We start from the raw sequence: 27,554 nt of genomic DNA on the forward strand, positions 1-27,554 counted from the left end.
AGAAAAGTAGCGAAACTTTTGAGTTGTGGCAACACAACAAACCTTGTGAAACACCTCGTGTTAAACCACAACACAGAATACGAGTAAGAGGAGAGAACAGGGTCATGAGTAAGATGCAACTTTCCATTTTGTAAGAGTTTTTTATAGTTAAACAATAATTTATATTAATGATCGTATTATTTTACTTATTTCTCTTTTTTTAGTGTTTGAAACAGCATTTTCACATATTGTGTATGATTGTGTCTGTTTGTTTTTTTCTGTTGTTGTATTAATTCGACTATATAGTAAAGTAGGCCCCTACCTCAATATACTTTAAAATAAGTAAATAAATAACTCTGATGTCCTGTATTCTTTATGAAGCTATGATTTGATTTGATTCTTTTTTTTTTTTTTTTTTAACCAAACACATTAGGGTGTATTTACACAAGGTATCGGTATCGGATCGATATCACCGATACCAGCCTCAGTTTTATCCAGTATCATCAGAGAGGAAATCTGTGATATCGAACATCACTACTGTAAACCTCATTTAGCTGCTATCAGGTTCCTGGAGCTTCCAAACTGTACAAGCTCAAGTTTTACGTCAATCACTGAAGTGCACTCAGGCCAGAATTAAATCTGCCTATTGAATAGCAATGATAATTTAAAATAAATAAATAAATAAATAAAGGATCCAGTACAAGTGTTGATTATGTCCTGAAGGTGTTTCTGTATCCCAGCCGATCATAGATCATTCTCATAATCAGGTGAGCTGCTGGTAATGACAGCACAGCCTCTGGTGAGATTCTATATATAGACGTACAGCAGAGGAGACCAGTGAAGCACAGAGGACAAGAGACAATGTTCCCCTCAGAAACAGCGAGTTATGTCCTCTCTGTCCTCTGAAAAACGTAAAGGCGTGTGAGGACGCTCTGTTTTCCCTCTTTTATCTCCACATGTATAAAAATACAGGATATCTTAAGGTGTACATGACAAACAAATTCATAATAGTTCATATAAACTACTGCGCTCACACAGACCGTCCTGTCTTGTATAACGCAGTTTGAATGTGTCCATCACTGCGAGGACAGGTCGTAAATATAGTGTCCCATCTGTTGTAATGATGGAAAGGACGACTCACACGCTGCCAAAGACAAACGCACAAGAACACACTAAAACCTGATTGAAGTACATGCAGATAAGCACATGCACAGATTGTACAGCCTTGCCCTTGATGTTGTTCATTAGCTTTACAGCCCAGCGAATACATCACAAGACAGGGTGAAGAGTGACGAAGGTGACTTTGTGCTGGCAGCGTCGCAGACCTGCTCCGTGCGCTGGTCACTGCGGCGCTGTCTATCTGGAGGTATAGTGCAGCTCTGCAGAGTCTTCCAAGAAAGTATGTGATTTATTGCAGTTTTTCTTTCTTCTGTGTTTGTGCACACGAGCCTGGCCTGGATATTGTTAGTCTGTGGGGAGGAGTTGCAGACTTCTAGTTCAAGAAACTAAAACCGTATACGCCGGTCCCAAAGGGCCGAGGCGAGTGAAAGGCATGTCTTTGGTGTGCTGTTAAATGGGGATGAGAGCATGCATCCTTACATGGTAGTTTCTCCTGGAGTGACAAACCAAAACTAACAAATACATTAAAGGTGTCAAAGTTGATTTAAGATCATTAAAATTGTCTATATGAGCATTAAATTAAGACATTTCGAGAGATTTAACCAAACAAAACAGTTGTGAATTACCTTGAGTTGAGTTGTTCCTAAATTGCTTTTGTGTGTGTGTCAGGCTGCATCCTGCTGTCATCAAGGAGTGTCTTACTATGGGGTGGGGGGTACCTGGTCTGGTCCAGGTGGGTGCTACATGTCTAAGTAACATCCACATGAATGAATGTCAGGTCCAAAAGTTTCCCAGCAGAATATTTAAGTGTCTCATGATGGTCATTTACAGTCATTTACTTCATCTGCAAATGGTTTTAATGTTGTGGCTGATTGGTGTAACTGAAGTTGCATTTGTGTGACATTCAGTACATTGAAAAGTTCCATACGTCTTACCAACATTAAGATCAGCATTTCACCTCAAACCCTCAAATGCCTTCATTTAATTTGTCAATCAAACGCTGGAAGATGTAAAGTTAATGATCCATAATTTATTTCACACAGACACTGTTGACGAACAAGTACATATGGTGAAGCCTGGCGCCTCCTCTCTCAGACGGACATACAGATGCACGACAGAACCAATGCTACTACAGATTAGGGCGACACCAGCGAGCTGCAAGTGTCCAGAAATGTGACTTCACATCGTTACACTGAGTTTAGCGATGCTTTCATGCCATTATGATAAAAAAAAAAAATAATAAAACTTAAAAATTGTTGCTGCTGGGATCAGTTTCCCAAACATTTGCCACACTACAGGTGAAACTGAAACATGGACACCTCTTTATCTATACCTGTTTCCTCTGAATCACTGGATCGGAGTGGAATTACATTACATAAGCCGTAATACTGCACATGGAGAAACTCCTTTTGCCGTTGCTATATTTGTTTGAATATAGTGTAAACAGATGCATCGTCATTACCTTCAGGCCAATAGTAGAAAAACATGAAACAGTGCAGAAAAGCAAATGGGAAAAACCTTTTTTTTTTAAGACTGAGGATGCTCTGATAGATTACGTCAAGTGCGTATTTTCTGACATTTAATGTGTACTTCATGTACAGTACTCTGGTGTAGAAGCTGCCATTTTGTTGTAAAGTCTAAAAGAAAACTGTTCGGTAACTTTACATTGGATCTACTTTATAAAAAATATCAGTTTAATGTTGAATCAAGGTTAAAATATGACAAGAAGGTTTTTTTAAACAGACTCTGACGTCTCTGACTTGACATAACGACTCCAGAAAGTTGTCAAAATATGGCAAATATTGGCAAATAAGATGAAACTGTCAGTTATATTTTCCGAAATAAAAAAAATAATCAGCATCATTTGGACGAGACATGCAACAATTTTTTAAATATCAATTGAAATAAATCATTGAAAAAAGTACTAGAGCTGGGTTTGTGCTTATATCCCGTAAATAATTTCCTTCTCATCATTCTTTATCTGTTTCCCATATATGACAAACAATATTAGCAGCCAGCATGTGTCAGGTGGGTTAAGGAGGGAATTAATAAATTCTAACTCAGGGAAACCAAATGTTGTCTGATAAAAAGAGAAAACAACAGTGCATACTGCATCGTTCAGGAAGTTCTGGACCGTTTAAGTTAGAAGACTTGTGTGAGTAACAGGAATGTAAACATCATTACATCAACTCTGGATAATCTTTAGCCCATTTAGCATGTCGTCTGGATTCAGCTTTAGATACGGGCTCAGTAAAGGTAATCACGACTTTCTAGGCAAATAAAAAATCCTCCAGCATGCACAAGATGTTTCCGTAATTACAGGCAAATGTATGGACTCGCATTAAAAAAATAAAAATATGTGTCTGCTTCACGATGTAGTGGACATTGGTCAATTTCTTACTGCAGAGAGAGGGAGAGAGAGAGAGAGAGCAGTATTCCACCAAATCTCAGTGAGTAGGAAACTGAGATTCATTTGCAGAAATAAAAATAAAACATTAAGACATGGCTCACATTATAAAAGAAAGACACTTGTACTCTGAGCCTTCTTTCTACCACAGTTTGTACGCTGAGGTAAGGCTTCGTTATTTCCTTCAAATCACAAATGTAATGATGAAGATGTTTCCAACGAGCATCGCGAATGTTTCACACACCTAATCTTCATTCTCTTATTGCCCTCCAGCTCTTTTTTTTTTTCTTCATAACCCAAACTGTGATAGCTGCTCTTTATCCAGTTGGACGTTCATGCAGACTGAAGGCAAAGACTAGTAGCAACACGCAGCCATGCAGGCGGCGGTGGTCTGTTTAAATAATTCCTCTTAAATATTCAGGAGTATTTTTCTAGGCATCATTAATGCTTACTGGCACAGAAAGAAAAACAGTCAAGTTCTTAAATAGTTTTCCTCGCGAGGTCCTTTTTTCACGTGAACGACACGTCTCTTTCAGTTTATTGGTCCAACACTTGGATATTTACTGGATGGTTCTGAAAGATGCTGGTGATCCCCTTACCTTCCATACAGAGGCACCATCAGGTCAAATGTCTTCTTCTAATGTCCACCTCGGCTAGCTCAGCCTGTTAACATGCTAGCATTAGCATGCGGTGCAGCTGTGCAGTCAAACTGAGTGGCAATAGGGAACTGGAATGCAAGTATATTTAAAGTCGCTTTAAAACCTGCATTAGAAAGTCATAGTCGATTTGGTCGCCAAAAGATAAAACCTTTAGATTTAGCCACAGTAGCAAAGTAGTTTCTCCATTTTCTGTATGTCTTCTCCATTGATCTCGTTCTTGTTAATAAGCCATCCAGTGGAAACTTTTACAACAAACATCTTACAGCTGCCAGTGGTTTTGGATTTCCTTCTGTCAGGCCAGAGGAAATCCGGCCCCTTGGAGGCTCTGGAGGATCTTCCTCCTCCTCCTCCTCCATCTGCTGGGATGAACTCCTCAGAAGTACAAGTCACTTCCTGACACTTAGGATGGTCATCTGTAGACACTCCTCCTTCAAAGCCACCAGCTCAGTCTTGTAGCTGCTGGTCTTGGCCCCGTCGGCATACACGCAAGGCTGTTTCTTTGCTGCCAGCGGCGTTTCCATGGTCACTGAACCAGCGTTGAGCATGTCGGTGTGCGACGGCGAGGAAGAGGCACCCCTGTGGCACGCCGCAGACAGTAAAGCTGAGAGGGCTCGGCCGACATCGTGCCTGGCGCCCTCGTTGACGAAACAGTACAGAATAGGGTCGGCCACGCAGTTCAGGCTGGTCAGCGCCAGCGAAACGTGATACGCCGCAAACATGGTCTCCTCTGAGCTGCAGTCACACGGCTTCCTCAGGAACATGACGCTACGCACCAGGAGGAGGATGTGGTACGGACCAAAGCAGAACAAAACGATCAGGATCAAACTCAAAGCCAACCTCTGAATTTTGGCCTTTTCTTGACGCTCCGTCGATACGTTGCAACGCACCGCTACGAGGATCCCTCTGTAGGCCACCAGCATGGCCGTCCACGGTGCAAGGAAGCCGAGAAACGTCCGGTAGAGGTTCATCCCTGCTACCCAGTCCTGCATGGGATACTTTTCAAAGCAGAACGTGTGGTTGAACCGATCCTGGAAGAGCTCATCGTGGAAAAGAGGAGCAGAGTTGGCAATGATCTCAATGATCCACACCATGAGACTGACCAGGACAGCTGCAGGAGGGAAGGGAGAGAAGATGTCACATGTCACTACCATTCCTCTAGCTTGTGTCTAATACACTGAAAGAAAACACGAGGTTCCTGTTAATAGACATGTTTGTGACCATTCATTTCACCAAATATTACAGCCTTAACACTTTCATACAAAATGGTTTTCAAATTTGTTAAAAAAATTATTAATACACAATGTTTTTTATTAGTCTGGGGCCTTAAACACATGAAATGATCAGACTTCCGGTTTGTGTTGTTATTATTCATTTTTTTAACATGGAAATGGTTTTATTTCTACACAATCTGTTTTTCCTGTTATGTTACTTAATGTCAGATATAAAGATGTCTGAGTAGATTTTAAAGTACCTTATCTCTGTTACGTGTTATTTCAAGACTGCTCCATTATAACGGTGCAAGCACTTAAAGTCAAGTCCAACGTACCTGTCTTTATACGTCGAACCTTAGCGAAGCGCATGGGGTACGCCACGGCCAGGTACCTGTCCAGTGATATGCAGCACAGGAAGGCGATGCTGACGTAGATGTTAGTATAGAAGATGAAGCCGAACAGCTTGCAGCTCTCCTGGCCGTGGATCCAGTCATCGTGCTGCAGGAAGTAGTCGATCCACAGAGGGAGGGTGGTGATGTAGAGGAGGTCGGCCACAGACAGGTTGATCAGGTAGATGCCCAGCTCATTGCGCTGACGTACCTGGACGAATGTGGTGAGAAGATGGAGGGAAACATTTGTACTGCTTTTATGCAAATCATTTAAATGTGAGAAAAAACACTGCATGTGTATGCAGCCCTGCATACAGTCACACACTTCTCAGATATTCAGACGTAAGAAGGGCTATTCAGGCATATCTGTGCTGTAATGTGGGAGCCTGAAAATGCCCATAGACGTGCTACTTTTGGGGCTCCTGACAGAGGGGGCAGAGGCGCCATATATCACACCTTGGGCTCCATGGGGGTCAGGTGCCAGAGAGAATAATCTCCTGGTTGCTTGCAAGGAGCATTATCATCTCAAAATAGGTATACACTGATCCGCCACAACATTAAAACCACTGACAAGAGAACAAAATAACATCGACTGTCCTGTGATAAAACAATGTTCTGCTCCTAAAATAATTTTTAGGAGCCTGGCCTCCAAATTCAGTCTGATCAAGTGTCTGTGGGATGAGCCACAGAGGCACCTCCCCTCAAGCTATAGGACCTCAAGTCCCTCCACTAACAACACTGTGTTTCCAGACACCACAGGACACCCTCAGAAGACCCATGTCCATTCTCCGATGAGTCACAACTGTTTTGGAGACACAAGGGAAAACTACACAATATTAGGAAGGTGGTCATAAAGTTATGCCTGATCGGTGTATACTTGCAATAGCAGCAAATCATTTTCTGAACATCATCATCATCGTGGAGGTCCATCTCTGCAACATATGATGGACTCAAGAGTTCATTTTAGCCTCATTTGGATCACTGGACCCGAAGTGCAGAGTGCTAACCACTACAGCGAAGCTGATGACTCTCAGTAGTGCCCTTAATGCTACCAAGCACTCAGAAGGGGCTGGTTTTACAGTAATGCGCCTTTGTCAAAACACACTCAGCACAACAACACACAAGCGTCGACACCAAGTAAATCACGCAAAGTCCAAACGTGGCCCTGATGCAGCGCTGGAAGATAAACAACCATCTAACATTGAAATAGTGCTTACTTTTCATGACATGTGTTGAAAAATATGAGTCGGTGAACTTGACCGAATGAAAAGTCAATAACAATTCCTCCTTCCGCTGCCAAAGCAAACTGACAGTCTGTGGGAAACATTGGAAATGTTTGATGCTGTATGGGAAAATATCCCAAGGGCCGCGCTGACCGTGTCTAGCAGGCAGCGTTGGACATGTTACTACGGAAATGGGATGTAACTGACAGGCATCATTCACCACTAACGCACGCTCGCCTTAAGTAAACCTGGTCTGTGCGTTTTCAGTGAACAAAAGCAGCAAACAAACAAACGAACTGTCTTTAAAAAAATATGAAACTCAGCAAATTACCTAATCCGAATCTGTGCAGACTTTACCAGGAATAAAAAACTTAGAAGACATTGGATTGATAGATATTCCTGACCTTTCTACAACTTCTTTTCCTCTTTAGCAGCAGGTGAAGTCATGCCAGAAATACAAGTTTTTGCACAAGTACCCAAAGATGTCCAAGGAGTTTGACGGATTGCCCCTCTTGTTTCTGAAAGGTTGCAGCTTTTATAACTGCAGCAGTAAAGTACAACAGCTTGTTACAGAGCGGGTTGTAAAACTTCTTGACATTCAACCTAAACATAGATCCCAAACTTCGCGCTGACCACATGCATCCTTGCAGACTTAAGCAGATGACCATATGTAAACCGTGCAAACACACCTGTGCTGAAAGCTTGAATTCGCCTTAAAACTGTGCATCAGTGTGTGCAACTCACCTGCTTGTAGGCAGCCCACAGGGCCATGCAGTTAGTGGGCAACCCCAGAACGATGACTATGATGTAGAGCGTGGGCTGGAAGAACTGGTCCACCTTACTGTCCACATCACAGAAGGAGATGTTGCACATTGTCCTGTTTGTGTTGCACATAGTCCAGTGTGAGACTCTCTGAGTGTTCGTGTGTGTGTGTGTGTGTGTGTGTGTGTGTGCAGGCGTGGGGATGTGCGTCCAGCTACTCTCAGCTCAGCTGTGTTTTCCCCTCCTGTAGTTTCATTATATTCCAGCTCCAGCAGTTTGACGGTGACCTGCTGACTCCGGCGTCTTGCTCAGCTACCACGCGGCCGTCCGACGGGGTGCGACGGAAGGAAACAGAGCCATTCTTTTCAGGGTATTTCATGGTTCCTGCTCCTCAGCACACCTCCTTCTCACCCAGAGGCCTCGACATGTCGTAATCCGCTCCCCCCTCGCTCATCGGCGTGGAGTAAAAGATGAGAAGAAAGGAAGGCGCGTGGAATAAAATGCGGTGAAATGAAAGCTGCCTTATCGACGCCTTGCCAGGCCTCCTGCACTCGGACAAGACCTCATCAATCTTTTAAAAGATTAGAGGTCTGCCAGGTCTGTGAAAGGGATGAGGTTGAGCATCAGTGTGTGTGCATATATGTGTGTGTGTGTGGTTGCATGTCAAGGTCCCGATGACATAAAAAAAAAAGAAAAAAGAAAAGAAAAACTCCTCTGGGATGCTCGCATTAAAACACAGAAATGACTTTAGAGAGCTTCAGCGGTCTGGGGCCGACAGGTCATCCATTCACTGTGAACTCCCGAGTATCTGTAAGAGAGACGCAGAGGAAGAGAAGGATTATTCATTTATTGTGATACGAGATTAAAACACTCCCAAAAACTGCCTCATTTACTTTGCTTATGCATCACAAAACTGATAAAACTATTTAACTGACAGACCTGAAAAACACTCAAATGCAAGGGGTGAAAACCTAAAAGGAACTTACAAATCCAAACAGAAATTCAGATTTAAATAATAATAACGAATGCAACCGAGCTGCTTGCAGCTTCATATTCAAAGCACAGATAATTAGATTGCTTTCTCGTGTGCATCGTTTCATGGGAAAATGTGCAGCTGCAGTGCATTCATTTGAAATGACTAAACTTTATGGTCTTTGTGCAGTAATTCACATTCTCCAGTTCTCTCGTACGGGTCACTAATGCAGAAACAAACTTTCTGCCTAGGTCAGAGGAATGAAACTTTGTGTTTCAGGCTGATTTCATGGATTTATTTGCCATTTTTGATGTGTCTTGTCAGTCTACTCAGACCTGCAGGTTTCATCGTCTGGTCATTTAAAATGAATGAGTTCCGTCTTGTGGTGTAAAGAAATGTCTCCAAACTATCTGGAATGAACCCAAGCGCAGCACATACAATCAAACCCTTGTCTTCTAATATATTTCAATTCTGCTGTGTCGAACGTCCAGAAAATAGATAAATGAAAAGACAAAGCATGATACACACAGGGCTGATGGAGACAGAAAGAAAAGGTGGAACAGGCGGGAACAAGCACAGCGAGGCAGCAGGAATTTATCTGGCTGACATTCATACAGAGGCTCTAACTTATCATAACAAAGAACATGCTGACACTCCGTCCGCTCAGGTAGATATCTTGCATCATGTGCAGACGGAGCACAGGACGTATGGTAAGCATTATGTAAGCTCTCACAAAAACACAACCTCAGTATTCAGCTATAGCAGAGAGAGATCTCCTCTTTGTTTCTCTTTCATCCTAAACTCAACATCTGTTTTTACATCTTGGATTGGTTCAATATATATATATATACAGTATATATATATGAGATGGCTTTATACATGACTGATATGAGTCCACATGTGCTTTGAATCACTGAAACACTGGCGTCCTGCAGAGTTTATGTACATTTCATCTCATTTTCATTCCTCTTAGACTGACAGATCTAAGGAGTAAATGTGTAAATTTGAACTGGATGTTCAGGGAAATGTTTCAGTCTATGACGCAACAGAGGCTGCATTTGTTTTTTTGTTTTTTTCAAATTTTTCATCTTAAAGCTGTAGTGCTGAACTTTTACACATTTTATCACAAAACAGCTTTTATTAAGGTAAAAACGTAAACATCAAATAATTATCCCAGCACGAGAATGTGTTATAATAATAATAATAATAATAATAATAATAATAATGCATCAGTTTTATATAACACTTTTCTTAATACCCAAAGACTACTAAAGTAGTTTACCATTACCTGGGCAGCTGTGACTGGTGGTGTTAAACTCAGTTTCTGTAAATAAATAAATATCCATTTCATTTTAAACCATAGTAAACAAGTTCACAGAATGCCAATAAAGGTCTGTGACTCTATTCCCATGCTGGTACATCAATAGTGATGTGTTTATGTGTGTTTTCAGACTGTATCAACAGAGAGAGAAGAGCTTACTGCAACTAGGAGGAAGGAGGAGCCAATGGAGAAACAGTGGTCATGACCGTAACCAAGATTCTACGAATGTGGATTGCATGCATCCTGAGTGCACGCTCTGCACTATGGCTTCATGCAATTAACAGAATGGTTCATATCAGGAGAATTTCTCTCATGGAAGTAGATTTTGAAAAAGACACAGGATCGCCAGTATCACCACACTGTTGGGTAGTCAGTATTTATCCAGTGCACAATTTGATTCAATGTGGCACTAATGGAGGAACGTGTAATAACATGAGATCTACATCAACGTACCTCTAATTGGACCTGAGGACATAACTTGCAAATACTGGAGGTTGGTACGTAAGAAAGGTTCTAGATAGAAAAGGCTTCGTACCCATGAAGCAGGTTAGCTTCTTTCTGAAGAAATTACATGCACGAGTGCACGAGTTACAAGTCCAGGAAGAAACGTCAGCAGCGTCCGCAAAACATCTTGCAGTTTAAGGATTTGTGAAGGAAACAGCTTTAGTGTCAGATAACGGCATTTACGTTATGGTGTGGGAAGAGATTCTGTGCAGAGCTGAGGGTAGAAATGTCACCAGTAATCTCTGTTTGGTAAACATCCGTTCTGATAAGGTGGACCACAGCTGAGCCACAGTTCCTGTAATGTGTGATCTCCACCGCGGCACAAAGATGTCAATTCGCTTGATGGTCTTTATGCATATGGTACATGTCATGTTGGAATTAAAAATGTCTTGGTTTTGCATTAAATCCCCTAAAATGGTTTTGTTTGCACTGGAAGGATTCCGCATCGAAACAAGACATCAGTGTCTCAGACCAGTACGACTTCATTCCTTTTCCATATAAGGACCATTATTTTTGCTTTTGGTTTGATGTTGTTGATTCCAAAGTGAAGAAACTCTCTTCAACAGCTCTGGTGCAGCTCTGGTTTGGCTTATATGGCTTAGATTTGCGACATTACATCTGTAAAGGTTCTCAGTCTTCCCGGGCATGGTAGACTATATCTAAAAACAAATAGCTGAGACGAGGGCAGCTGGACTGAAAGAGCGTCTTGATTTGTTACTGTCTGGCTACGATTAGTGAACATTACACTGAATTTAGGAACATTATTTTTAATTTAAAATACACAATTGCTGCAGATGGAAATCGATGTGAAAAAAAAAAAATGTTCACTTCAGTTCACCAGTCTTTAAAAGGTCAAATTAAAATTAAGTTTCTTTACTATTTTCTACTTTTATTTTTGTGCATTCCCCGTGACCAATAGGAATAGTTACTGTGTTGTCCAGTTTTAGATTAAGAGATATTAAACATACAGCTGAGAATCAGTAAGTGTTAAGACAAATACCATTGTGACCCTTTGCGGCCACCATACATTTTAATAACTGGATGACGCATTCTGATTCAGATTTTACCCTACAGCTCGAAGTTGCGCATGAAGTGTACTAGAGATACTGTAGCAGAAGCAACAGGGCTTGTAGTGACAGTAAACATCAGTTTGATAAAAGTTGGAAGGAAATAAAAATGAAGCAAAACTAAAAGACGAGTAAAGAAGATAGATAAAAAAAAAAGGTGAACGGAAATAAATTGATTCAATATTTTTAACAACTCTCAGCTACAGATAGAGAAGTCTGGAATGATCTGACCTTCACGCGCGCTTGACAATCAAAGAGCTGCGATCACATCTGTCACCACTGAGCACCACGCCGAGTTTTCACATTCCTCATTAGATAACACAGCGGTGCCACATGCCAGTGACAAACCGCTGCCGGCCAACCTTATCGCTTCTTAAACTCTGCTCTCAGCGTGCGAAGCATGGAGGGCTAAGCAGAATTCTGGCCTCACGTCAAAATGCTTTCTGACTAAGTTAAAACCAGATCGGACTGAAGTGTGACTACGGCGCAGGAGCTGGCTGGAGTATCGTGTCTGGCTTAAGGATATGTTGTCGGTCCTCATTTACCTAAGCATTAAAACTGTCCCAGACTGACATGGGTTTGGTTGCTCCAGTGTTGTAGCGTGTTATCTTTGTCCACGCTGTTAGCAGAAATGTGGTCTGTTCTGTCAATTACAGATATTTATCACGGTGCCTTTGCATGCAATGCGAACACACTCAGGTCTCTGCACATGTTTGTCTTTCTGGGAGGTTTCTTAATCCTGCCATTGATTTTCTGCAGGCAGTGTACTATCATCCACCTGTGACTGTACAGACGCACGCAGTGTTTTAATCCTGGACTGACGGAGCCTTCTGCATGAAACAAATAAATAAAACTAGTATCAGGTTCTAGCCTCATTGTTGCTGCTGTTACTGTACATTGTTCACCCAAGGTGGTCCACGGGAAGGGTTAGGCTTAGCATTGTCTCCATAAAATACTCACTATTTGTCTTTTGCATAATTTATCTTATGATGCCAGGGTTGGCTCAAATCCTGACAGCGGTTTTGCATCAGTCCACTGATTGACAGAAACAAACCCACAGAGGAGAAAACCACTGATATCTTGTCATCGATGCATATAATAAATTATGCAAAAGACAAACAGTGAGCGTTTTGCTTGAACTTGAAGTTTCGATATAATTTGAGAATAGATGGCAAAGAGATAGATCTTGACCAGTGTTGTTATTTTTTGCACCAGTCTGGGACCAGCCTCAAATAGATGGTTAAGGAGCCGAACCACTGGTCGTTTCACACAAAGCTATACAGTACTTCACTATTTTTACATCAAACTATGACTTTGTTAGCCTGGAGTAACCAGATTTAGTTCTTATCAGAATATGAGTGCTACAGCATGACATTTGGACTCCATTATCGGGCTCTGTATTTACAAACCTCTGTCCCCAAGAAATTTAAGTCCTGATAATGATAATGGGTAGAGAAGGAGGACAGAGACAAACAGTCGCTCCCCTCCCCTCAACAGCCAGACATAAGTCGTTCCAGTTTCTGGTCGTTAACAAAAACAATTCAAATAAGTTTCTGATGTTCCACTCCCCACCAATCCCTTACAACTGAAATAATAAAGATCTGTGTTTGGATACCTTATGGGCCGAGTTTCAAACTCTGCACGCGACCTGTATTTTGTTGAAGAGCAGTAAAGGCTGTGGCTAAGCTAATCTCTTGGTGGTTGAAAGTCATGCTAGTTAGTTAGCTGATGTCTTCTTGTTGGTTGGTAGCTGGTAGCTGACTGCTGGTTGGTTTTCAGTTGGACTGGACTTCTAAATGTGTTTTACCTTGGCACAAGTAACATCTATTCATGCTCTTCTGCCCACAGCATAAAGTCATCTCAAATGGTTTGATGAGTCTGTCAAACCTTTGCATAGGACAATCTAGCTAGTCCACACCAACTTTCTGCTGCAAGTACTTCTGCTTTCAGGCTAAAAGCTGCCTAACATCAAGCTGCTACTAAAACTACTGGCTACCACACTATTTTTTTGTCAGACTAGCTCCTGTAGTGGGGCTTGGCGTCTCTATGCCAGCAGTTTCAGAGAGCAACAGTGAATGTAAACTAAAACGTTTGTTAGTCTTTAGAGGAGAAACTCCAGAGCCTCTCCACACGATCATCAAAACCATTACTGTATTGCACTCCCCTGTACTTCTAAGATAGTTTCCAAAACTCATATGTTAGATTTGCTGCCAGAGATCGTTGACTGCAACCATTGCCTACGATGGCCTCAAAGCTTTATCATCACCATAGAAATCAACCCCTCAGAACGTATACCCACACTGAAGGCATGGATCATCTTCAGACTTGTCATGGTGCCTCCATACAGATCCTTGCTGCAGGACAGGGGCTTCTTCATGCTTCAGTTAATTTAAACCTACACATCTGTTCTACCATGTGTGTGTGTGCTTTGAAGGCTTAGTTCCTGCCAGCAGTGTTCACAAGAAACCAACACCCTCAGGGTGACTGTGTGTTTCATGGAAGCAGATCAAATATTGGGCTCTCTGTAAGCATATGGAAATTTGCAGACGACGCTTCGCCTTCAGTTTAGTGATTTAAAACAGCAGTCCCTATTATATTAAGTTATCTTCTGTGGACGGACTGTAGTGTCTCAGCTTAGGGTTGGCTTCCAGGGTGTAAAATCTGAAAAATGTGTAAATTTTCACACATGGGTCTTATTTACTGACTCTTTGTCTTTCAATTTATTCATTTTTTTCTACCTTTTCCACGAGTCCCATTGGGCAGCCTTGGATTTATTAAAGTGTTTATTTGCGCAAGATGTTCTGTATCCTTATGTAAAAAGATATGAAAATGTGCTTCAAAGAAAGAGCTCTGCAGAGATGTGATGTGAATGAATGTTTGAGGCCACAGTTCACAGCTGGAAAGATCTCAGGAGGTTTATTAGTAATTAGGAATTTCAATGTGAATGTGTGTGCGAGTACACAATGAAGGCCTCTTTCAACCCGTCGGGGGTAACAACGTCTGATCTGCTGCCAGAGGAGATTAGGTCAAGGCAGGCGTGCACGTTGGCAGCAACACACACACACACACACACATGGTCATGTTTCCATCACTTCAGAGGACACCACTGGGACTTGTGACCCTAAAACTAACCCCCTAACCTAACCCTGACGTCCGTCGAACCCAACCCAAACCAAACCTTAGATTTTCCTGATTTAACTGATGGGTGTGAGTTTAAGTGAGTTTTGACTTTCTGTCCCCGAAAAAGGAAATAAAATCCTTACAATGTGATGTAGAAACAGATTTACGTGCCCACGCACTTGAAGCAAATACCTCTGTTGTGGAGCTGCATATGTGATGGATTTTGCCGTTTCCCTACAGTACTCCCTCGTCATTGTTCACACTTCTGGCTCTCATGGTCTTTGTCTGTGTAACTTGTCCACGCTAAGTCTTAACAATAAACAGGATAACAAGAGGAAAGACGGTCAAACTAAACAGTCAGAGATACTTGAAGGACGGCATTTCATAAGTATAGCACATCATGCTCTCTTTTACTAGGCCATCCATCTGAGCTAAGATGTTCCCGATAAAATCATCCCGTTGTTCTCGAGACCACTGGGTCTGCTCTGTTTTGTAGGCGTTCAGTAGTTTGAGCCAAAAGCTCTGATGTGAGAAATCAATCACAAAGCTTTCTATGAACTTGCAGGAACTTTGTTTAAAAACCGCAAAGTTGATCCCTTTTTTGCAAACTCTGAAAATCCCCATGTGCATTACTAATCTTTACATGAAGGAGAGCATCAAAAGAAAGTATAAGGGAGTGTATAGAGTGTATACAGCTATCTTTGGGAGGACCAGTTTGAGTTTTACACCATTGGACATTTTGGCTGTTTGAGGGTAAGGCTTAGTTTTTAAGGTTAATGTTATAATTAGGTTGTGGTTAGGGTTAGGGGCTGGGGAATGTAATGTAACTGTACAAACATGTGAGTGTGTGTTTCCGACCTTCACAGTGAAGACATTTGAGGAATGTGAGCGCTCCTTTTTCCACCTGTTTCAAGGTTAACTCAGGTTGATTTTGGTACATTTTATCAATAGTTTACTTTCCATTAGTCTGGCTTTATCTCAGTCTGATAATAATATTACAGAAGCCCAAATGTCAGCTTAGGTTTGGAGACGTGCTGACGTTGACGTGCTGAATAGAGTCTGAGCAGACCATTTCATTTCCATTCCATTTTCTTCTTCTTCTGGTCGTAAAACTATCCAAATATTTTTTAACATCTGTCTTATCGTTTGACTTGTGTCTCTTCCCCTGATTTCTCTTTGTGGATGGAGTTCTCCTCAGGTTTTATTTTAGGTGTTCAACTGGGACTATGTTTGGATTCTGAGGTGCAGAAACCTGTGAGTGTATCTGCGTCTTTGCCAGTAACCTTGTGGCTGTTTGCCAAACGCTCCTGTTGACGGTCAAACAGTGGAAGCAGGAAGACGGTAATGCCACACCATCAACCATGTCAACACACCTCTGGTACTTCACAAAACAGCACCCACACCCACACATTATCCAGTAATCTCACTGCCTACATTCAGATCTCAAACTATCAGCAGCAGCTTTGAGCAACAGTGCAGCCGGTTCCTGCTCAACATTTACAATAGACGCCGAGGTCCCAGGAGAGTCACATCTGTTTTTGTGTTGAACAGCTCAGTTCAGAGGATGTTTGATTTTTCAACGCTGTTGATCACATTATTCTACCATTTTAGCTTTGTAGCTCATTACAACTTAAGTTGTCCAGTTAAAGAACACGTTACTCCAACTGAAATCTGAATTCTCAGATAAGGAGATTGGATTTTTGGATTTTCCCTGGCATGTATACGACTTAATCAGACTTTAACTGGACAACGCGGGTGCGCATGCTCCACAGCCGCTGTGCTGATGTATGACCCCAGAACAAAAACGTCATAGAGAAACGGTCGCAGAAGAAGAAGGTGAATAGAGTCAGTGCAGGGAGCAGATAACCGCTGGATGCTCGGCGCGAGCAGATAACGTCAGCGATACGTTCGGCTCCATTCGGCTGGGTTAGGGTCAGATAAGTTTAATTTATTTTTCTCAATATGTTTGGAAGAGATAGCTCGATAAAGATTTTCAGTTATAACTGTTAATTTATACACAAAAAATACAATGACAAAATAATTCCAATTCATTTAGTCAAATCCATTTATTTGTACGTTAGACACCAAAGGATTTGAGAAGTTTTATCCTCAAAAAAAGATTAAATAAAAATTTAGCTTGTATCGATTTATCTAAAGAATAAAAGGAAAAAACCTCTGCCTCGATAACAATGGCTTACTGCTAACCTCTCTTCCTTTTCCTTTTATTCTGGTACCGACATCGTTGGAAGAACCACCTGAGAGATAGCGCCAACTTATTTGCACCAGAAGTAGCGCGCAGATTACGTACGAAATCCATCTGATTTTTGTTTGAAATGCCAGTCTGCCATATTAGACTCCAGTTCTTTATTTTATGACATGATAGGTCAACTGTGAAGGGTCCTGTATAAACCCACTAAAAAGACAGACGTCACCACCTAGTGGGGAGGAGGAGGTGAGTCGCTCAAACCGCTGACTCCAACTCAAACATTTCCTTGGATGTATTTGTCTAAATGTAAACTGTCTGATAATAAATAAATGTTGACATGAGTTATCTGTGATGTTTTTTCATGTTTATCTGACAGCTGTGTACAGCTGTGACAAAATCTCTCCCTTCAAGTCGCAGTTTTCAGAGTCACTTTGGAGCTCCGTGAGAAACAACGAGGGACAGGAGTCTGAGCTGCAGCCAAGTTGTCACAAGACCAACGGACATCTCAGGTCAGCAGGGTCAACATGGATCCTTGCCCCGCTCAGTGTCGGCCCACCCATGTTCCTGTGTTCCTGACCCCAACTTCCCATCATTTATAAAGATTATGACTTTTTTTTTTTTTTTTTTGTTTCCCCAACAGCAGCCTTGCGCTCAGGTTCAGGGAGTTCATAATTATCTTGTTTTTTCTTTTGTACGCTGTGTGTTTTCATACACCTTATTACTTCACAGAATAATGTCGCTATTGATGATTTACCAATGAAATAAAATGGAAACATTAAAAAGTCATAACAAATACTTTTTTTTCCCATTCACTACCTGGAGAGTGTTTATTTTTATTAGAAACGGCCACTACTTATACAATCAGTGACAATGTCCACAAACAATGAGATGAGGGCTTTCTAGTGCTCTGTGTTTACAGTCATGTGCTGTAATTTAAAAAGAAAAGAAAAGAAAGAATTGCAAACACTTTAAACTTTACACATGAATTGATGGTGGTTTCCCAGTTCATCCACTTCCTGATTTAAATCAAGATGCAATTTTCTGCAGTTTTCTAACTTCCCTTATCAGTCATAACATTATGACCACCAAGGCTGAGGGGAGGAGCCTCTGGGGATCATCTCAAAATGAGTGCCAGGTCAAAAAGTTTCCCAGCAGAATATTGAATTGTCACAAGATGGTTGATATTATTCACTTCTCTTGGTTTTAAAGGCCCCAGATTATGCAAAATTCACTTTCTAAAGGTTTTCTAACAGTACTATAGTACTACTTCTATAGCACTACTATCTGTGTGAGGCCCCAGAAGTGAAAACTTCTGTCGCTTCCCTCACTTTCTTGCTCCACTTTTTAGTGAATATGTGCACAAACAGACGGATTTAGGGTTTTTCCATAACCACTCCCTCCAGTAGTGGATACTGCCTATGACCCGCCCCCCGGATAGATGAGCCCGCCCTCTAAAATTACTAAGCGGGTGACATTTTTTCTCCTTGCAAACACACATGCCAAAGGTACAAGCAAAGCACGTCTGCTGTTGGCTGCATCAATGAACTGTAACAATCATCCTTACAGTTAGTGGAAGCTAGCATTAGCTACATGGAAGTAACTGTAACAACACGTACAAACAACCTAACATATTTAGACACACAATATTTTCAACTAACTATTCAGAAATGGAAAGAAATGTCCTGAGAACTTTCTCAAAACGGTGAGGTTGAACGACAGCGTCTCTACCGGCCATAGTCATAAATTCACCAACATTAGTAACGCCAGCAAAACCTGCATCCTCTCCCTGAGGGGCGTGGAGTAGGCGTGGACAGACACAGCTCATTAGCATTTAAAGGTACAGACACAGGAGCAGCCTGTTTTCAGTAGAGCTCACTGGAGCAACTTTTTAACTTTTTAGGCTGAATTTGGGGTAATACACTTTGAAAACAATTATGTTGGACCTCTGACACTTATATGAAATTGTTGAAAAAAAGTATGATATGGGACCTTTAATTTTGTAGCTGATGGGTTTATAATGTGATAATGTACATCTCAATAAATCTTAATAACATACAAATACTGCCCATTCTGTAAAACACTGTATTTCAGGTCTCCTACAGTCAACGCTTCTTTATTCATCTATATTCTATATTTCTTTTAAAAAAATGCTGGAAAAGAGCATTACATCACCACTCCCTCATGGGAACCTATTCAAACATGTTTACCTATGATTGAAGCATTCCTCTGAGATCAGAAGAGACTTTCCATCATGGAAAAAATGTTATTTCAGGGCTTTTTTTTTTATTAATAATAAGGGCGGTGAGGTTGATTTCACCAGGTCCTCCTCTGGGGACTCAAACTGGCAACCTCCATTTACAAGCATGCCTTACAATCAGACCGACAGGCATCTTTTCAAAAGGATGAAAGAGAAAGATCTACTGGGAAACATCTGAGAACTGAAAGAGGTTTTTGTGCAGAAACAAAAGATGGGGAGTCACTCCTGAAGCGTTGTATTCCCAACTTAGAAACATTTAGACCAGCCGTATTGTCACAGAGATTGTTACTGTGACTACAAGAGGTGTCCAGTATTTTTTAACTGGGTCACAACCTGTGTCCTGAGAAGATGCTTTTAGATAAATCTGGTATTCATATGATGACAGTGACAATAAAATGGCCTTTGATTATAGTTATTTGACAATATCAACGAAATATTGTATATAAAAATGCTTTATTTTACATGTTATTATGGTGTAAGATTTTAAATGATGAACCTACGTTCTTATGTGTGAAGTTTGATCATGTTGTGTCAGTTTTAGTGTCAAAAACAAATTATGTACCATGCAAAAGACACATATCATTAGCCTCATAGCATAATTGCCAAAGTAATGTTTTGACTGTAACAATATCAATATAAATACCAATACGCTGCTAAAACCTGTGTTTTTTTTCTTATTTTCTCAAAAAGACTTAGGCAATAATGCTACTAGGCTAACAAGTCACAAGTGCTTTACACTCATGAACACGTCAAACAAAGATTAGTTTATGCTATATGCAGGTTCATACCTTACTTTGAAAAATACACAGATCAGCCACAACATTATTACCACTGACAGGAGAAGTAAATAACATCGACCACCTTGTGACAATTCAGTGTTGTGCTGGGGAACCTTTGGACCTGGTGGTATTCATTCATGTGGATGGACATGTAGCACCCACCTAGACCAGACCAGACACCCCCACCCCATAGCAATGGCACTCCTTGATGACACACACACACAACAACACTTTAGGAACAATTCAAAAAGAAGACGAAGAGCAAGGTGTTGACCTGGCCTCCAAATTTACTAGATTCCAAACTGATCAAGTATCTGTATCGGCCCCAATCTTATGGAGGTGGTTATAATGTTATGCCTGATTGGTGTAAATCCATGGTAAAAATGTTTCTTCTATGTCGAACTAACAACTATATAACAGAACTGAGCTGAAAAACCAAAGTTGCTGCGCTGCAGAACCACTGAGACGGCGCAGAGGGGACACGAAATTAGCTTTTCAGGAGATAATGTGCCGTTCTGCTCCTTGTGGTTCACGGATAAGCTGCCAGCGCACAACAGGGACAGTTTGACTAATGGAGGAGGAGTGTGGAGGTGGCTGTTAGCTTCAGCAGCCAGACACCAACAGACGGATTCTGCTGCCTCCACATCTCTCACCCAACGCTCAGATGGTTTGGAGGGTAAAATTCCCTTCAGTGTTTATTCTCTGTTTATCAGGCCTCAAGCTGGATGATCACATCCAGACCAGACAAGTGAAGCGTAGAGATACACAATGGAAAATACTGAATCATAATTATTATTATTATTATTGTCAGAATTATTATTAAGTACTCCAAGGTGCCATGCCACCAATGAAGTTGAACGGGATCTATTTTTTGCTCTGCTCTGTGGAGACACAAAAACAGAAACGAAAAAGAGTTGTGCTGTGGGCACTTTTTATTTCATGGACTAAGATCATTTGAAGTAGCAGCCTGTTCACAGCGGAGGCTTTATTCTATCCACCAAATCACATTCAAACTGAATCATGTCCCACTTTTGTTTTCTATACTTCACTCCAACCCAAAGGGACCTTAGATTTACAGGCTATTTTCATTCACTCCTTAGCTTCAGTGGACGTAAAAACATTTCCGACGGTGAACACAGCAGTCTTGCGACTGAACAGCTCCAATATAAACACTGTCGGGGGACTGCAGCTGCTACTATTGTGTTCATTGAGTTACTCCGCACCATATCTAATACATTTGAAGCAGGACGTCTGTCCCTGTGAAACGCGAGAAGATTCTGCCACCACTAACGAGGATTGCTCAGAGTTTTATCTGCTGCTATTTTTACTCAGGTTAATGATCTCAATTAAATAGGGAATGATTAATGTTAGGGTTTAGCTTGCATCATGCTGCATCTTGTGCAGCCTGTGCCCTCAGTGCCTGAGCCCTCCCCATGAACACTGCAGTAAAACACTGTAAAAGTAGAGATGTTCCCAGTTTATGGGACTAATAAAATCTTCCAAGTCGTAGTCTGTGTCTGGGTGTTTACTGTGTCCTGATGTCACAAATACCAGATGAATTGGAGCACTAAAAAAAAAAAAAAAAAAAAGAAGCAAATATGCAGAGGACAGTAGCCTGGAGACCAAGCAGAACTTCTTCCACCTAGAAAGGCTTTCTCTGGGAAAGTTGATGTGGACTCACTCCGCTGGGAGCTGATTATTTCCTTGTGAAAATCTGATAGGACAATTACATTATTTATACAGCCACATAGTCGTATGCGTCATCTGTGAACCATGTAGTTGGATTTCCTCGCAACAAGAATGGTTCTGTCTGGTTTGAAGAGTATTCAGTGGAGCGCAGATGTATTTTCTAAACTATCAGCTCTCGTGTTGTTAAAATGCAGAAAGACTAAAAAAGCAACTTTTTTTTTGCATTACCAGCATTTTTTCTACATTTAGCAATTTATTCCTTTAATAATCAAAACTGTAAATTGACTGTTCATATACATCCCCAACATAGACCACTACCAGAGACTCTTAGGGGTGGTCCACTGTTTCTCTATTACAGCCGTGTTTGAGAAATGTGATATTTCCTCTTTCGAACTTTTACCTTGTAGTCAAACTAAAACAACTACGGCGCAGATGAGAAAGAAACAACTCGTGTATGTTTGATGAAAAAACAGCAAAGGTCTTTTCTGTGCAAAAAAAACAAAAAAAAACATCAACTTTTCATATCACACAAGATTCTCTGTGGTATATTTTAACCACTATTTTCACACGGCCCGTAGTGGACCACCCTGATGGCCCCCGTCCTGTGTGTAATGAGATATGCGTGACAATTATGAAGCACAAGACCTACAATATACAGCACATACAGAAGCTCCAGTTTATGGGAAATATGGCGTCTGTTTTGAATCCGGCCGCACACACATTAGACTACATTCACTTTTTGCCAACCTTATGTTAAACACATTTAACAGCTTTACAGCAGGCTTTCACATTGTATCTTTAACCCCAGCAGCAAAGATAAGAGATGAGGTCAGATAAGATAAGGTGCCTGTGATGGAAATACTGAGCTGCAATAAATAGCGCGATACAGCAGCGAATACATGCAAAGTATGAACAGCACTTCTAGGAACAGCGAATGGGTCACACACGCCTAGGATCTCGTGTTATTTTTTTATTTTTTTATTTTATTTATTCAGGAGCCCTCGTGATTGCAGAAGCATCTGCAACAACACTTGAAGCTGCATCTCCCGTCCTCACGGCTCTGAGTTTTTAAGGCTGTTGTCCCAGAGGGGCCCGACTGTCACAATGACACATAAACAGGAGGGAGGACAGTTCAGTGTCAGCTCCCATAAGTGTGGTGGGAAAAGCCCCAGCGTCATCCAGACACGCAACAATAAACACAACCGGGCGAGAGGAGAGGAGGGAAGAGGAGAGGAGAGGAGAGGAGAGGAGAGGAGAGGAGAGGAGAGGAGAGGAGGAGGAGAGGAGAGGAGAGGAGAGGAGAGGAGAGGAGAGGAGAGGAGAGGAGAGGAGAGGAGAGGAGAGGAGAGGAGAAAGGGGAGAGAGGAAGGAGGAGAGGAGAGGAGAGGAGAGGAGAGGAGAGGAGGAGAGGAGAGGAGAGGAGAGGAGAGGAGGAGGTTTGTTGAATGGGTTGTGACTGTATCAGCTAGTGCAGACACTGTGACTGGGTCAAACTAACCTCAGTATTTACTGTGTGTGTTTGTGTGTGCACGCTTTTCAACGTTGTGAGGTCACGTATCAGTACAGGACATGGAGAGGACATTTCAGCAAAGTGGGGACATTTTGTCCAATAGTCACTTCTCGGACGGGATCAGGACTCTTGTTTTGGATTAAAGGTTGGGAAGTTTACACAAGTAGCCTTACTCACATCCTTAATTAACGAGGAGATGGATAACACACTTAAAGAGGGATCACTTCACTGCCAGCTCGGAGCTCTGCATGTTAAGTTAATGAAGAGGCATTTATGCGTGCAGATGTAGAGCATGCATGAACAAGCTTGAGATGACCACAACAGGTTTTAATCACCGTGTACTGTTGGATTACCGTGAGCAGGATGTTTGAGAGGCTTCACAGACGCTATGTTTGACGTTTCTTTATCCGGCTGCAGGAATCAAATTCTTGCAGTCAACAAGCAACAAATCTAAAGATTCCAAAGCTGAGTTACCCGCTGCATAACAATGCTACAAGAAGAGACACCAAGTGAAGGATAACTGTCCTCGACAGAAAGAGGAAGACAAACAGGAAGCTTGAGTTAAAAAGAGAGCATATGTCATATTCATTAATCAGAGCTGAGGAGAAAAACGGGATGTAGAAAGAGGATGAGGGCCCGAGAGAGGAGCGAGGACGGTTGTCTATAATGAGAACAAGGTAGAGGAGAAAAAGGAGGAGGAGGGTGAAAGTAAAAAAAGAAAAGTGGGAAAAAATGAAGATTGATGAGGGTAGACCGAGGAAGATAAGCAGGATGACGGCGACAGGGACCGTTGCAGTCAGCAAACAACGAGGTAATCTGAGTCTCGTTTACACTTGGCATGATCCACAAAGAACAAGGAAATAAAGTGCACACAGTAGCACACGGGAAGTGTAGAGTTTCACAATGGGCATTTATGCTTGTCGGAGAAAATTCATGCAAATGAATATTCAGTGAGTCATTGCAAACCTTCCCCACCCAGCCGAGCTGAATGTCATCCTTTAAGAAAAATAGAGGATAAATTTCAGTATCAGGTTTCAACAGAATAACAAACATCACGAACAGGTTGCAAAAGAATTCAACTATATTTAGAAACAGTAAAATGATTTGCTTATTGTGGATGGTTTACAATGACTGCGTGTGCACATATTTTTCGTGTGCAGTGAGAGGGTTTAATATTCCAGCTGTGCTCACATCAGTTCCTTTTTTTTTAATATAATTATCTGAGCTAAGCAGTTAATTTCTAATCTCCCTGATCATCATTCTTCTTTCTTCTCCATGAGTGAAGGTTACTGATTGCACAATGATCACAATAACATCATATAATTGCAATGTTTTCATGGACAATAATACATTTAATTTATGACAAATGCTGTTATTTGTTGAGTTCCACCTCCGTACACAGAAGTGGACAAGTAACTTTTCCTTCATGCTCAGCAGCCTCCAGATGGCTGATGCTGTGTTTTGTTTTCTTCCTGCAGGGCTTGTGGGACTCGGCGCTGCCTAGACTGTTCTCATTGCAATTTCCCTAAGCACTGTCACTTAAAACAACAACAACAACAACAAAAAAAACAACCCAATAAAAAATGTAATGCACCAATAAACACAGAAAGCTCTTAGGTGGAGCTGTAGCCATATTTTGCTGTCATATTAAACTGGCAAACAACAGACGGACTCCAGGGGAAAGCAGCGAGTGGACAGGATCATTTAAAGCCTCATTCCAAACAACAATCTTAACATCCAGTGCGCTTCAGAAACTACTCCAGGGACCCGGGATAGTGGGAGAAAGAGAAACAATCTGAGAAGGTCCAGCGAATCTGCTGCCTTGCCTGGGGGAGAAGCTGCTGAGGCAAACACATGCAACCCCAATGAAAATGTTGTGGGAGCTAAAATAACATCCGTACTCTCTTGGAAAGTCGCTCATTGAATTTCAGAGAGCAGAAACATCTTTCTGTCATCCTACAGGATCTAGATGATTAGCTTTATGCTACGACTAATACATACTAATTCTAAAGTCACTTCAGTTTTCCTTCCGTTATTTACTTCCTGTTTCCTGTTTTATATTGAAAAGATATTTGATATTTATAAATTACGAGGCACATTTCAGTCAAACACCTCCCTCTTTCCAAATATATCATTGTTCCCCAAACACATCTCACAGTGACTTCTGTTTGCTGCTCCTAACCTGAGGCCTGATTATTAGATATTTCCTTTGTTAGTCAAAGCATTAACTCATTTGACTAAACATCTGTGATGTACACGGTCATATCTGCTGTGTCACTTCAGCTTTTCCTTCTGTTTTACTTCCTGTTTAACATTGAAAAACTATCTGTTTGTGAACCGTGGTTTATTTTACTTTCTGTCTGTGCATGTGTCTCATTGTTTTCACCTTTACCTCGTTGCAGTTGTTTCAGCTTTTTAGGTTTGGTGTCTTTGTTTCCAGTCTCTTTTGGATATTTTTCAGGCTTCATCTCTTCTCCAAACTCTGGGACACTTAAGTTTAGTTTGATTTACTTTTTAAAGTATGCATTTGGTGTCATGCATTTGGGTTTTTGCTCAGTTTGGACTGACTGTAGCCAAATAGACTCAGTCTGCAGGAGAGACAAGCTCAATGCAATTTAAATGAGGTGTTAAGTTCAAAAGCAAAGAAATGATGTGATTACCTACCCACTGATCCAGCATATCCCAAAAGAAAGATTAAGTAAGCTGCAATTGTTTTCTGAGAACCTGTGCATCTGTTGTCTGGTATATGCAGATAGATATGAATAAATTACATTTCAGTCAAACACCTCTCTCTTTCCAAATAAATCATTTTCCCCTGAACACATCTCACAGTGTGTTCTGTTTGCTGCTCCTGACCTGAGGCCTGATTAACAGATATTTCCTCAGTCGAAGCGTTAGCCCATTTGGCTAAACGACATCTGTGACACGCATAATCATATCTGCTGTGTCACCTGGAAGCAGTCCAGCCGTCACAGAGTCAGGGCTCATGTTACACAGAGGTGGTGGTGCAGGACTGCAGCTACAGTCTTATCACGCGCTGTTAAACTTTTTTTTTTTCAATTTTTGGACATTTACAGCCACGTCAGGCTTCCGGCTAAATAAATTACGGAGATTGCCTCCAGATATAATGCCACTCCAGAGGTTGTTTGTGCCGGCAGTTAATTACACCCCATAGTTTCATGGTAATTATCACAAGAGCAAAGGAGGAAAGCAGGTGATGTAGTTACAGAGCCACAAATCCTGCACACGGAGGAGGTTAAGGTGGATGGATGAGTTATAATAATAATAATAATAATAATAATGCACCGGTTTTATATAGCGCTTTATCATAGACACTCAAAGCTGCTTTATGCTGGATATATTATTCACTCGCTCACACAGTCACAGCATGGTGGTGCTGGTGCTGGTGGTAAACTGCCTCGGTAGTCACAGCTGCTGCTCCGACCTTTTGGTTATTGGACGGCCGCTCTAATAAAACACTAGACTTCTACCACCAGAAACCACTATCTGCTGGTTTGGCACCACAACATTAAAACCACCTAATATTGTGTAGGTCTCCCTTGTGCCTCCGAAACAGTTGAGACTCATCAGCGACCAGACAGGGACCTTCTGGTCTGGTCTAGGTGGGTGCTACATGTAGTTTCCCAGCAGAACACTGAATTCTCACGAGACGCTCAATATTAATGTGGTGGTTTTAATGTTGTGGCTTATCTGTCGTTCCATCTATTTCCTGCTGTTGAACACAATCAACCGATCTGGTCCCTCAGGTTGGACGACTGCTTGTGCATTGGTGAAATAGCAAAGTCTGCAGCAGTTTCATCAGTGGAAAAAACTATCCACTATCACTGGAGCAAACAATACTTAACATCAAGTACCACTTGCACTAATGCTGTAAACATTGTAATACTGGGACTAATGAAGCCGCTCTGTCATCCTCCAGTCCCCGCCTCGTGTGACTTTAGAAAGTGATCGGATGGGAACTGCTGAACTGCTACAACACGCCTCCACTGAGCAGTTTTCTTCTGCGAAAAATCTGCCTCTAAATTACGACAATGTGTCATAGAGCCCCGGCTGTGATCCTTAAAATAACTTTCCAGCAGTTTTTTAATCAGACTGACAAAGACGATGATGATATTATACACTCCATCACCTCGCTTAAAACCTCGGCTACAGGAAGTGCTGACAAACAGCTGTCACCAGCAGTGTGGCGTCTTCTGCCCCGGGTCACAGTTATTACACCGATCCATCAGCGGCCTGATCCTTTTACAGGTGAGTCACAGCAGATGGTGACTTCAGATGAGATTACAGTTAAGATAATTGGGTATATCTGGACCAAACAAACCAGACTGTATTATTAGAACGGCTCAGTCTCTAGCAAG

The 27,554-nt window shown here is 41.6% G+C and overlaps 1 protein-coding gene across 1 annotated transcript in view; it reads right to left on the bottom strand.

The window, feature by feature from the left end:
• Positions 1-2,108: 2,108 nt before the first annotated feature.
• gpr4 (G protein-coupled receptor 4) overlaps positions 2,109-27,554 on the bottom strand; it is a 48,006-nt gene continuing 22,560 nt past the window's right edge. Inside the window, exons 2-4 of the mRNA XM_047595030.1 lie at positions 7,732-8,557; positions 5,711-5,975; positions 2,109-5,272 (exon numbers count right to left, since the gene is read on the bottom strand). Coding sequence (XP_047450986.1) covers positions 4,551-5,272; positions 5,711-5,975; positions 7,732-7,881 — 1,137 coding nt within the window. The 5' untranslated portion in view covers positions 7,882-8,557 and the 3' untranslated portion in view covers positions 2,109-4,550. The remainder of the gene's footprint in view (positions 5,273-5,710; positions 5,976-7,731; positions 8,558-27,554) is intronic.

This window comes from Mugil cephalus, chromosome 9, assembly GCF_022458985.1.
Source record: "Mugil cephalus isolate CIBA_MC_2020 chromosome 9, CIBA_Mcephalus_1.1, whole genome shotgun sequence".
NCBI classification, from domain to species: Eukaryota; Metazoa; Chordata; class Actinopteri; order Mugiliformes; family Mugilidae; genus Mugil; species Mugil cephalus.